We start from the raw sequence: 12,790 nt of genomic DNA on the forward strand, positions 1-12,790 counted from the left end.
TGAGGAAGTCACGTGGGAGGGGCGTGTTCGCCGGTGCGAGGGCTGTTTAACGCTGCTTGCGGCTTTAATTATTACTTATTTTTGTATTTTATTTTGACTTGTACCTACACATTTGTATAATTATGCCTTATTTGACATCAGTCTCTTGTTATTTTTTACTGCTTATTTAGAATGTATTATTACCATTTCTATTGTTCGTCTTTGTTATTATAATATATTATGTGTGAGTTGATTTGTTGATGAACAGGGGACGTCTTGAGTCGACCGTGCATGGACTTCTTGAACGTGACCTTCATAAAGTTGGTAGTATTTAGGACCCTGAGGAGATGAGTGTGGCTCAGACGACAGTGAAGCGTGTGTCCCACAGAATACAATGTGTGACAGTCAGTGCCATACACTGAAGAGACGGGACATGAAGCCAACGCAACATATGCTATTTCTCTTTGTCTGTGTAAAACTATATGCTGTAAAAGAGAAGCTGAGTGGGACTTTAAAATGGGAACATGTAAACAGTTCAAAGTGGACTACAGCCCTGGAGTGTTGAGGTAAGTCTGATTATAGTTTTTATGTTGTGTTAATGTATATTGTGGAGTTCAGGGGTGTCAAACTCAAATTCACAGAGGCCAAAATTAAAAACTGGGACTAAGTTGTGAGCCAAACAAAAGATTTATTGAAACATTTCAACAACATCTGCATGTTTTCTCTTCTTTCAAGATATTTAATATTAAACTTTTCTTATTAAAATAAATGTTTAATAATAGTTTTGCTTAAACACTGAATCCAGAACAAGCATAATATAAAATAATAACAACATTTTAAGTAAATAATGTCTCTATAGTCTATCTGTAGCAGACAGGCCAGCTCTAATACATATTTGACATGATCTTGCAGGCCAAATATATTTATATTGCAGGCCAAATTTGGCCCACGGGCCTGAGTTTGACGTGTCTGGTGTAGTACTTTCCTATGATTATTACTTATTTATATTTTTCCAAATATTATTGAAATTCAAAAGACAAAATGTATTGAAGGCAAATAATCGACTGTCTCACAGATATATGTAACATAAAATGTCAGGTGAAAAGTAATTACATGTTATTGTGTCTTAATAAAATTGTAGAACCATGTAAATGTTAAAGTCATTTAAAGGTGCACTGTGTAACTTTTTCACCTGTTTGCCACTAAGGACATGTCTTTGCTCTTTCTGGAATGTTCCACGGTATGGCATTAAACTTAACTTTGCATTTATTCAATTACAGGTCTATTTATTTTATCGCATTGTACTTTGACCCAGTGGTGTCTCCTGTCTGTCTCTATGGAGTTTAATGCCATACTGTGGAGCATTCCAGATGGTGGTCCCTCCACCAGAAAAGTTACAGTGCAGCATTAGTATAGGGTTTTTGCATTTAATGCAATAAAATCATACAATATTGTTTTACGTCAGATTCCAAATATATATAATATTCGTCATATTCCAAAAATATATATAATATTTGTTTTGTTTCATTCACACATGTTTGAGTGATCCTGCATTTTTGTCTAAATCTCCAAAGCGCAAAATACCGTGTAAAAATGAATTGACAGTGAGGCATTTCCTGTATTACCACATGACATGACAAGGTTTAACAGTGTTTTCTGTTTGAGAGAAGAACACAGCCTAAATAAGCAGGATTTGTGTGTTAAACATGTGTGAAAGAAACAAAACAAAACTCCAGGTGTGTCTGTGACGAGGAAACAACATTCTAACATAGAACCTAGTGTAATATGGACTCTTTCTTATCAAGGTTAGTTGTTTTTGGATGATTTGATTTGTTCACATTTGGGTTTCACTGGTGGTTCTCAGTGTCATTATGAGCAATTTCATTTCATCCTTTTTTCATGTTGTGAAGGGTCCGCCACCTGCTTGTCTCCATGGAGATGTCATTGCTTTACCTGTAAAGTTTCAGGTCTGATATAGTTTAGAGTGGAACATGCCCCACAAAGCAATAACATAAAAATAAATAAATAAATAAAAAAGAAAGAAAGAAATTGACCGCAGAGCATTCAACTTCAAAGCCCCAAATGAATGGAACAACTCATTCCCCTCCATCCAATCAGTTACATCGATTCACCATTTTAAGGCGTCAGTCTTCAGATACTTACAAACATCCTGCTCCTGTTTTCAATTAAAAATACTTATACTTAAAATTAAGTACTTTCTGATGTACATAAAGTTGCTTTTTCCCTCAATAATTTCCAAATATAGGTGTGGGGATGATAAACTCAGAGAGTTGTATGTTTATCTCAGGATCTTGTGTTGTCTGTGTTGTGTTTCTGTTTTGTTTAGATTTTTTTTTCTTTCTTTTCTGTAAATGCTATTTTTGTTTATGTACTTAGGACCCCCTCACAAACAAGATGTTACATCTCAAGCGGCTTCCCTTACAAATAAATAAATAAATAAATCTCCATAGAGACGTGCGGGTGGTGGACCCTCTGGGACAGGGGTGGGCATTTATTTTTTCCATGGGACTATATGAAAAACAGTAAATATTGTGGAGGGCCAAGTCAAAACTCAATCAACTCAGTTCAACATAATATTAATTGTATTTCTTTATAAAAAGCAGTAAATATATATATTTTATTTATTTTTATGTATTTATTTTTTTGACGAGCTGGTCAGACTGGTAAGAGTTTACGTTATGACTAAGCAATGAAAAAGTGAGGCTGCCTTATACAAAAATGTCATTTAAAAAAACACCTCTAAAATAAAAGTAATGCAGTTTTAGTCCATGCATGGGTAGAGGTAAAATGATAAAATATGTTTATTTTTTAATTACAAATTAGCTTAAACTGGCCGGTCAGAGTCAACCAAAGAGCCGTACGTGGCTCAGGAGCTGTACAATGCCCAGGTCTGCTCTTGGAGAAAAGTTGCATAGTGCATCTTTAAAAGTTGACCTTGTGCTGTTTTTTTAATCTGATTTCTACATACTTTTCTAGATTCATCAACAGTCTGCAATGAAGACCTTAACAACCAGACTTGTGTGAACAATGGCAGAGTCCTTCTATCCGGTCATCGCTCCTGCTCCAAACCTCTCTTCCTCCGCTCTCCCGACTGTCCCCTCCGATCTGGGCGTGGTCACGGGCTCCCAGTCCGAAATCAAGGACCTGTTTGGCCTCTTCTGCATGGTGACCCTTGACCTCATTGCGCTGTTGGCTAACACGGGCGTCATGGTGGCTATCGCGCGCGCCCCTCATCTCAAACGCTTCGCTTTCGTCTGCCATCTTTGTGCTGTCGACGTCCTGTGCGCCATTCTTCTGATGCCGCTGGGAATCATCTCAAGTTCGCCGTTTTTCGGGACAGTTGTTTTCACCATTTTGGAGTGCCAAGTTTATATATTTTTAAACGTCTTTCTTATTTGTTTGTCTATTCTTACTGTTACCGCTATTAGCATCGAGCGCTACTTTTACATCGTCCACCCCATGCGTTACGAAGTGAACATGACCGTGAACCTCGTTATTGTCGTCATGTTGCTCATTTGGATCAAATCTCTTCTACTAGCGATGGTAACGCTTTTTGGCTGGCCCGCGTACGGAAGCCATAGCTCAATTTCCGCGGCGCATTGCTCTCTCCACGCTAGCCACAGTAGCCTAAGAAAAGTATTCGCTGTACTTTTTAGCGTGGCCTGCTTCATGGTGCCTTCGTTTGTGATTTTTGCCGTTTATTGCGCGGTGTACAAGGTTGCGAGATCGGCGGCCTTACAGCAAGCACCCGTAGTAGCGTCGTGCCCGGCTAAAGATCGCTCAGATTCGATAAATAGTCAAACAACAATGATCGCAACGAATAGAACTATCCCGCAACGGTTGTCTCCTGAAAGAGCGTTCAGCGGCGGAAAAGCAGCGTTAACTTTGGTCTTCATCGTGGGTCAGTTTTTGATCTGCTGGTTGCCATATTTCATCTTCCACCTCCAGATGGCGCTAAGCGGGTCCATGCAAAGTCCAGGAGATCTAGAGGAGGTGGTGAACTGGCTCGCCTTCTCGTCCTTCGCGGTCAACCCGTTTTTCTACGGGCTTTTGAACCGCCAGATCAGAGACGAGTTGGTGAAGTTCAGAAGATGCTGCTGGACCCAAACGGCGGAGATGGGGACGTCCAGTCATGAAGGGTCGCTTCAGGAGAACTTTCTGCAGTTCATTCAAAGGACCACAGGGGGCAGTAGCAGTGGCAGTAGTATTAGTAGCTCAGGCAGAAGGAGCAGTCTCAGAAGCAGTGGGGAGCGAGAGCAGAAGATCCCAGGACAGGTACTAGAGGAGGCTTCATAGACAAATACACTGGACTTTATAATTTCTGTTAAATGGACTCAAACACTTTCAATGTGTTCTGGAAATTTCCAAGACAAAAAAGACTGATATAACCCTGAAGCTGAATGATTGTAAACCAACCTGAACATTACGATTTAAACTGTACACTACTTTTTTCTGGTCAAAGCCATGGGAACGTGCTTATGTTCCCACAGCCCTATCTTCCTTCATTTTTAAGTTTTTTTGTTTTTTCTCTCCAAAATTAGGCCCAATATTCCCATTTCCTTCATCAATTTGCATCAAATTTCATCCCCATTTCTCCCAATCTGATCGTCAGTTACACCCAACCTATTCTCCAGCAGCAGTTGATTACAGATGTAATGTAGAGATCATAGTGCAAATGCAGTGTAAAAATAAAAATGACTTGAAATCTTATCTTATCTTAAACCTTATCTTAAAAATAAGGGAACATAGGGATGAGGGAACATTCCACAGTATGATATTAAAGCCACAGTATGTCACTTTTAGACAAAAATAGACTACAATAAAAATGTGTTTGTTGTACTAAAAAATGTCAATGGGCTTGCATCTCCACAAACTTGACTCTCATTTGGCCTGGAGAAGAGCCTTGTCCTGCTTGTTTCCATGGGAATATTGTTATTTTCCACAGTGTGACATAAAACCATAGACTGTAGCCATAGATAAGCGCCACATTCTAAATAGGAAGTGATCATGGAGGCACTTCCAGCTCTTTTGAGCCTGCTTCTGTTTGGATTTTACATAAAAAATGTGCTGGAGCTCTCTCTGGAACTGCTGCTGCTGTGAGCGTCGTTATTTTGGTCATAAAAAGTTTGCATTAACCTGCTCTCCTGATCTTGGTATTTTTAATTTTGCCACTTTGTGCGTTAATAAATTCCAAATCATGATACTGAGATTGGCTCCAAATCTGCTGGAACTGCCAGCATCATGAGCTTCATTTGACTGGAGCTGAACGCTGTGAGAGATAACACACTCCCTTAGTCCACTTCTCAACATGTGTGTAGAATCACTCAGTTGTCCAGATAGAATCCATGGCAAAGGCGAAATTCAATTTGTCATTTTGTCCAGTTCATTGTACTTCTCTTTTGCCTTAGTCCACTTCTTCCTACAGTCGATGCATAAAACGTGTCTGTCTCCATGGAGAAGGTTCTGAAGTATGTTTTTTATTTCCATGGAATCATTCAGGTGACGTGCCCCCTCCAGAAAGTTGACAATATACTGTACGACACTATTTTATACTATTTTATGATTCATATTAGAATTTGAAGAGGTCAATTTTCCAGGGATTAGAATGAATATTAATGTCGTTTAGATGAATGAATGTATTAATGTTAACTAGCCAATAATACAGAACATCTTCTAAATGTGTGTCTTTTATTTTAAAAATGGATTTTATGTTTTATAAAATATTGTAGTTGTTTTACGATGACCATTGACTCTACCTCAAACCAAAGCGTCCTGGAGCAGCTGCAGTTGTGAGTGTGCGTGAGTGTTTGTGCCACATGCGTCTGTGTCCATGAGTTTACAGCAGAAATCATTAGTGCTCATTGATAGCGAGCTAAAAGAGAAGGCAGAGTGCTGGTTTATGGCCCTCTCTGTTTGTATTAGTCCTTTTCAAACAGACGAAAGTATATAATAGCACATTTACATTGAGTCCTTTCAGCTTTTACAGCTCCTTCCATAACTCTGTATCTAGTTCAACATGACCTGAACCATGACTTGGTACCTGGTGATCAGCTGGAGCGTTAGATATTCTGTTATTATTACTATGTTTTCTTTCTAATTCATCTTAACAGGTTTGTGGGTTTTCATTAGACCAGTGTTTCTCAAACTTTTCAGTACCACCTATGAAAATATTTGGCTTTCTGAGTACCACCACAACAAAAGCAGGTTTATATCAGGCCAAAATTAAGACTAAAACTGATGTAAAATCAGACAAAACTAGTCCTTGCTAAACAAACTACAAAAAATAATAATGCATTTGTTTCTAAATTAAACATAGAACTGCAAATGACTCCAAGCATCAGTGGTACACATACCTCAGTTTGAGAAACACTGTACTAGACTATAAGCAGTGTTGGGAAAAATGATCTGAAAATGTATTAAGTTACAGAATAGTGATACTACACACATTACAATATATACCGTAACATGTTCCACACATGAACATCAGAGTATTGTATTCTGAATATTTAGTACTTTCACAATACATTACATTATATTATATGTAAAAAAACATATAATATAATGTTGAAACAGGATTGAAACAGCTTTGTTGTTGCACTCATTTATCACTAATTACAGATGGAAAAAATGCTGTGCTTTCTGTTTTTCTTGCTAACACCAAACAGATTGAGGCCCGAATTGCATGAAATACTGCAGTACTTTAATTTTAGGGAATTAACTGTATTCTGAATATTGCTAAATTTAAGGTCCTGTACTATGCAGAATTGACTCTTGTGAGCTTTAACAGTATTATCATGTTGTTACCTCATCAAAACATACCTGGAGTTGTGTTTTGTTTCATTCATACATATTTGAGTATTCTGTACTAGATCTCCAAAGCTCAAAATGATCTGTTCCAGCTTGTGATGTCATGAAGTGGTAGTTTTGACGTTAACAGCTGCCTTCTACATTTAGTTCAGTAGAGATTGTCAATTTAGGCCTGAAATTACCAAAATGATTCTAGTGAAGGTGTATAGAGTTTAAAAACACAGTGGAGCACAGAAGTATTACCACATGACATCACAACGTGGAACAGTGTTTTCTGTTTGAGAGAACTCAGCCTAAATATGCAGAGTTCATGAGTTAAACATGTGTGAATAAAACAAAACTCAACTGCAGGGATGTTTTTGATGAGGAAACAACAAAGGTGTAATATACAGTAGGTTCTTTAGAGTAACTGTACCAGTATACAGTTACTGGTACTCACTATTCTGAATATGTATTTTCAGTACATGTACTTAGTTGCTTCCCAACACTGACTATAACTATGAATGTATTTCCGTGTAACTTATTGGTTTGTTCTATTAAATCGATATCTGACTCATGAAGTGATATTTCCTGCATTTGTCACTGTGAAGCAAAGTGCAGCTTCCACAAACATGTTTTTCCTCAGCTTTTATTTACAAACTTTTGATTTAACAGTGCAGCCAAAACAAAAACTATAGACTTGAACTGAACCATGACAGAAGAGAGGGACATCAGGACAGTGACATGAGCCTCATGCAGCCAATACTCGATTGTCCAGCAATACTTCCAAACTTTAACTCTTTGATACACAAACTTATCATTATTATTATTAGTGACAACATCCTCTTACAGCACTGGAGGAGTTACTGCCGTGGTCACACATTCATGAATAGACCAGTGAAAACATGTGGACTAATAACATTAAAGTTCAAATAAGTGTAATGCCTTGGCAGAGGTCTACACTCTGAGTACCTGTTCTTTCAAAGGCACTTGGTTCAATGGGAGGATGTTACTTCTGCAATAACTCAATGCCGACTGCACTTCAGCAGCATGTCTACATGATAAAAATGTACAGTGTTTCACACTGTTTTTTATCCCAATGCTAAAATGCAAACTACTATTCTCAGTAAACAGCAGCTGTGGTGCTTCAAACTACATGAGTAGTTGCGAGTGTTACTGTAAATGCTCACATTGTGAGACACTATTCACTAAGAGTTTCTTCTTTCAGACATATTTGGTTGAATTGTTGGTGCCATGGTTACGGCTGTACTGTGTTTTTTTAGTTCAAGTTCACTCAGGATGTCACCTGCTACAGAGGCCTGGCCAATCACACACACATTCCTGATGTCATCTTTTAGGGAATAATGAAAAAAAAAAAAAAAACATGAAAATGAACCACTGTCTAAATGGAGAAATATATCATAACCTGGATAAAACACCAACTGCATCCACAAGGGGTCAGTAAAGGAACCACGGGAGAGTTTTTTTTTTTTCTTTTTTTTCCTGCTTTCTTTAATAGAAGCCTCCCTTGGCCCTACCTTAGTCCTTATGGTCTTATGATATTGATACGACCCCATTTTAAGTTGAATAAATTAACAATGCAACTGTTGACTGGCCAGGCCCCTGTTAAGTACAGTACATTTAGCAACAGGAGAGATCAACACAAACTCCTCATTAAAAAGCATTATTTTTCTAACGCATTCAAATTTACAAAACAAACAGCAAGTCCATAAGCCTATCATTCAGTATAACTTTATCCATAAAATCTTTTTACAAACAGCTCTATTTCTCTGTGGTTCCTCAGTGCTAACTACACACACATATCTCTTTTATTTATTCATTTATTTTATATAAAAACTATTGTTGTCCATCAGTGATCAGTCTTGTAGTTAAGGCAAAAATGGCTTGAAATCTTCCCAACGTGTCCTCAGTTCCTCTGGTGTAAAAATGCCATGCTTGTTTTGTTGATTTTGTCCATTTTCTTGTCTCTTGGAGTGCCAGACCAAACTTTAGCCGATCTTAACACTCAATTAATTACCGTTAATCTTGACATTGGGTGAACTTCAAAATCCAAGACCAGCCAGGATGGTAAACATTCCCAGTCCATGAAATCAGCCATCGAGAAGTGACCCTGCGTGCACACAATCTTACAGTCTATGTGCACCGCTTAGGCCAACGCAAAAGTCACACAAGTAGATTTTAAATAGTTTTTTTTTTCTTCTTTTTTCTGTTTTTACAAAGTCGATCCATCGCTCCAGTGTGTAGCCCACTCCTTTTTGTGTACGCCTCCAGATTTGTGTGTTTGAAACTGTGGTCTGTCCTCGCGAGGGATCTTCACCGCGTGGTACTGGGGCAGCTTGTCTTTGTAAGGAGCACGACGGAAAAAGCCACACTAAACAGAGAAAGAGAAAAGGTTTTAGTTACATTTTAATATACATGCATCACGAATTTCGGACTTCCGGTCATTGTGCAATGCATATTGGGAAGGATTTTCCGAAAAAGTGAGCATCAAACCGCCATGTTTGTTTTCCCAGTGGGATGCGTCTATCGTCAAAGCCATTTTTGTCAAGTCTTTTGAACCATATCATTTTTGTTTCTGGTTCTGATATTGTCATATTTTAGTTTTGGGATTCAGACATTGTAATTGTGTGGTTGTTGGATGTCCTAACAGCAGAAAATGGCTTGAGAAATTTGTTTGCGAACTTCATAACTGCAAAAGGGAATCAGATCTGTGTGACTGCAAACCTCTGTTCAAACTGTTTCCCTTCAGAATTGAAAAATAGTGAAAGGTGAAGGCGATGGGCAGGATTGATCCACAGGAAGGACCAAAAAGGAAACCATTGACTGCCTAAGAAATCATCCCAAGTTTGCAGCGAACATTTTGTATGTGGAGCAAAATCCCAATTGTTAAGCGAGAGGTACAGAAGAAAAACAGGCTGAGCTCGCACTTTCTTGCTCTTGTGGTTTTACAGCAACATCACGTCTTGGTCGCTTTGCAAGGTGTTTCTTGGTGAACAGCTGGTGCCTTTTGCTTTGGCGTGGACTTTTTAAATTCGTAACCAAGGTGGAGCGAGGAATCGGGATTTTGCTTTGATGTCGCTCCATATACAAAATGTTCGCTGCAAACAGGATGATTTCTTGGGCAGCCAAAGGTTTCCTTTTTGGTCCTTCCTGTGTATCAGTACTGCCCATTGCCTTCACCTTTAACTGTTTTTCAATTCTGTTGAGAAGGGAAACAGTTTGAACAAAGGTTTGCAGTCATGGAGATCTGACTCCCGTTTGCAGTTATGAAATTCGCAAACAAATTTCTCGAGCCGTTTTCCGCTGTTAGGACATCCAACAAACACACAATTACAATGTCCGAATCCCAAAACTAAAATATGACAATATCAGAACCAGAAACAAAAAAGATATGGTTCAAAAGACTAGAAAAGATCAACTTTGTCAATAGACACATGCCACTAAGAAATCAAACATGGCGGTTTGATGCTCATTTTTTCGGAAAATCTTTCCCAGTATGCATTGCGCAATGACCTAAAATCTGAAATTCGTGATGCATGTATACAGTAATGATCTCTGCATTGTCTGAACTCATGCCCCAACTAACTTTTTGTCCTTTTCATAACCTCTCCTCTTTCTCTAGGCCTCATGTCTGGCTTATGTTCATAGTGTTTACATTATCTTTACATTATAATTCATGTAGCAAAATAGAATGTCTAAGTTAGAGATGGGGTCTTGGGCTCTATATTTGTTAACCTTAAATCTAGAACAACTTGTGTAAGAAGAGCACAAGCAATAACTGTCACAACAACACACGATTCAAATACAGCAGGCCAGAAATAACAGCTGCAAAGAACCACAGCACGCGACACTGCAAGCATCTGGAGAAAAAATGGCAAATAGCGTTGGAAATCAGAAAACACGAAGAAGACAGTTTGCAACAGCCTCTTCAGTGTGGGATTAGGGACACACAAAATAGGTTGCGGTCACGTACTACAAGACAATGATGTCGTAATTTCAGATGGAGGGCAGGAGTCTAGAAAACTCTACGATCCACTTTATTGTGTAAAATTGGGTCTGTCAAATGCTTTTCTCCATGGAGATGTCTTTGTCTGGAATGTTTCACAATACAGTATTAAAACTTTCTATCTCTGTGGAGACCAAACCAGACCAAGTTACAGATCAGATCTGTGGAGAGACAACCCCGCTCACTTTCAGAATGCGTGGTTTTCTAGGTATTAAAAAAAATGCCTATAATTCAATAAATGTAAGGTAGAGCTGTTTAATGTCACACTGTGGAACATTCCAGAAAGAGCAATGACGTATCCACAGAAATGCTACAGACCCCCAACCAAAAAGTTACACAATGCACCTTTAAAGTTAACTGGCAACTATAATTTTTTTTGGAGTTGAATAATGGCACCACTTTCAGAAGACATTGTGAAAAAATCATTTTACTTTCGTTTCTTTATCCGGACAGTGAAGATGAACTTTGTGTCAGTTTTTGTTGCTTGTGGATAGGCCCATTAACTACAGAGATATGAACCATAAACCAGGTCAACAAATCTGCAGTTAAACAGCAAATTCCACCACAGAATTCTGACCTGTCCTCCAGCAAAAATTGTTCACTATTCATGGATTTCAACCTCCTGTTATAAGCAACATTTTGGACTTTTCCCCATTCAAAACTTAATATTTAGTAACATTTTTAAACTCTATGGCAACTGGACCTTTCCATCATTCTGAAACCCACGGATAGCCGCTCTTAAAAGTTGTGATGTGACATGAACGCAACCTAGAGTTTTTAGTGGTTTTGTTTACCGTTTGGAGGGAGAGGAGGGGAGAGCAGGCCGCAGAAGTGAATAATATTTGTGTGATTTTTAGATTTCTGAGGCCTGCTTCTCCGCCTCCGAAGGCTGAACCCCCAAATGAGCTTGGTAATACTCGGTCTCGTAGTGTGGACGCCGCTCACTGCGCTTGAAGAAACCACACTGATGAAGAGCGAAGGAAAGGACACAGGAGGTAGGATAAAGAAAGAGGATAGGTAAATAAAGACATGACAGAAAAGATAGAATAAGAGACAAAGACATAAAAATGAAATGATACAGGGAAAGAAGATTATTTTAGAACAGAATGCAGATAATGTAATGATAGAATGGTGGTAAAAAGAAAACTGAATGTGATCAACTGAACCCAGAAAATACTGGTGTTTCTCAGGTTCAAGAATGCGATGATGTTGTACTCCCAGATGGGGGCGTAAGAGAATTACCATAACATTTCCATTTGAATTACATGGTATTCTGAGAAGGAATATCCAAAAGGTAAATTCACAAATATCAAACCTGCTGATTTTTACTTACTACTAAACCCTAGAATGTGCCATATTACAACATTAATTATCCGCAAATGTGATTCGCTTATACAGTAGATGTATTCTGAAACGTAGCTAGAGTAATCATATAATATTCAGAAACGAGTATACTAGTGTAATTCCTCAGTCACTGAGGAGTTTCCCTCTCATTCAAGAGGCAAGAAAACTCAGAACATTTATCTTATCTTATTGAAATAGCCATCTTACATTTTCTCAGATTCTACTGACAACAGTCCTAAAACAAACGTAGTTGTGTAGATTGGATTGAATCGCTCTCTACTAGAGATGTAACAATAACCGAAATATTGTGATATTGTATCGTCAAAAGTCTCACAATAATACCTTGGGCTGTCGCAATATATCAAATTACAAAATCCTTTGCTTAAATGGATTGTTTTATAGTAGTAATAGCTAATAAACATCAGGAACTACATAGTTCATGATTCTTTACAGCGCAGCCAACATGAAGAAATATGTTTTTACTTGATGACAGTAACAATTCACACTAAAATATTGTCAGTGGATTTTAAAAGCAAAAAAGTGCCCTATCTACAATTATATCAGCCTCTCCAAAATATTGCAATAAATATCGTACTGTGAGATGCATATCGTGATAATATTGTACCGACAGAT

General features: G+C 38.2%; 2 protein-coding genes across 3 annotated transcripts in view; one reads left to right on the forward strand and one right to left on the reverse strand.

The window, feature by feature from the left end:
• Window positions 1-93: 93 nt before the first annotated feature.
• On the forward strand, window positions 94-4,686 carry gpr61l (G protein-coupled receptor 61-like). The gene is made up of 2 exons (XM_055160792.1): window positions 94-545; window positions 2,977-4,686. Exon 2 carries the CDS (start codon window positions 3,028-3,030, stop codon window positions 4,294-4,296), a length of 1,269 nt encoding a protein of 422 aa, XP_055016767.1. The 5' UTR covers window positions 94-545; window positions 2,977-3,027; the 3' UTR covers window positions 4,297-4,686.
• A 2,746-nt stretch (window positions 4,687-7,432) lies between these two features.
• itga7 (integrin, alpha 7) overlaps window positions 7,433-12,790 on the reverse strand; it is a 55,404-nt gene continuing 50,046 nt past the window's right edge. For both annotated transcript variants that reach the window (XM_055160803.1, XM_055160804.1), the window contains one exon: window positions 7,433-9,178. In XM_055160803.1, the coding sequence (XP_055016778.1) occupies window positions 9,020-9,178 (159 nt within the window). In that variant the 3' untranslated portion in view covers window positions 7,433-9,019. The remainder of the gene's footprint in view (window positions 9,179-12,790) is intronic.

The sequence above is a fragment of the Boleophthalmus pectinirostris genome, unplaced genomic scaffold, assembly GCF_026225935.1.
Source record: "Boleophthalmus pectinirostris isolate CB_2022bp ecotype Guang Dong unplaced genomic scaffold, ASM2622593v1 HiC_scaffold_3, whole genome shotgun sequence".
Lineage (NCBI taxonomy): Eukaryota > Metazoa > Chordata > Actinopteri > Gobiiformes > Gobiidae > Boleophthalmus > Boleophthalmus pectinirostris.

Bases quoted from the DNA above. Each gene is read 5' to 3' on its own strand.
- gpr61l (XM_055160792.1), top strand. From the start codon at position 3,028: ATGGCAGAGTCCTTCTATCCGGTCATCGCTCCTGCTCCAAACCTCTCT.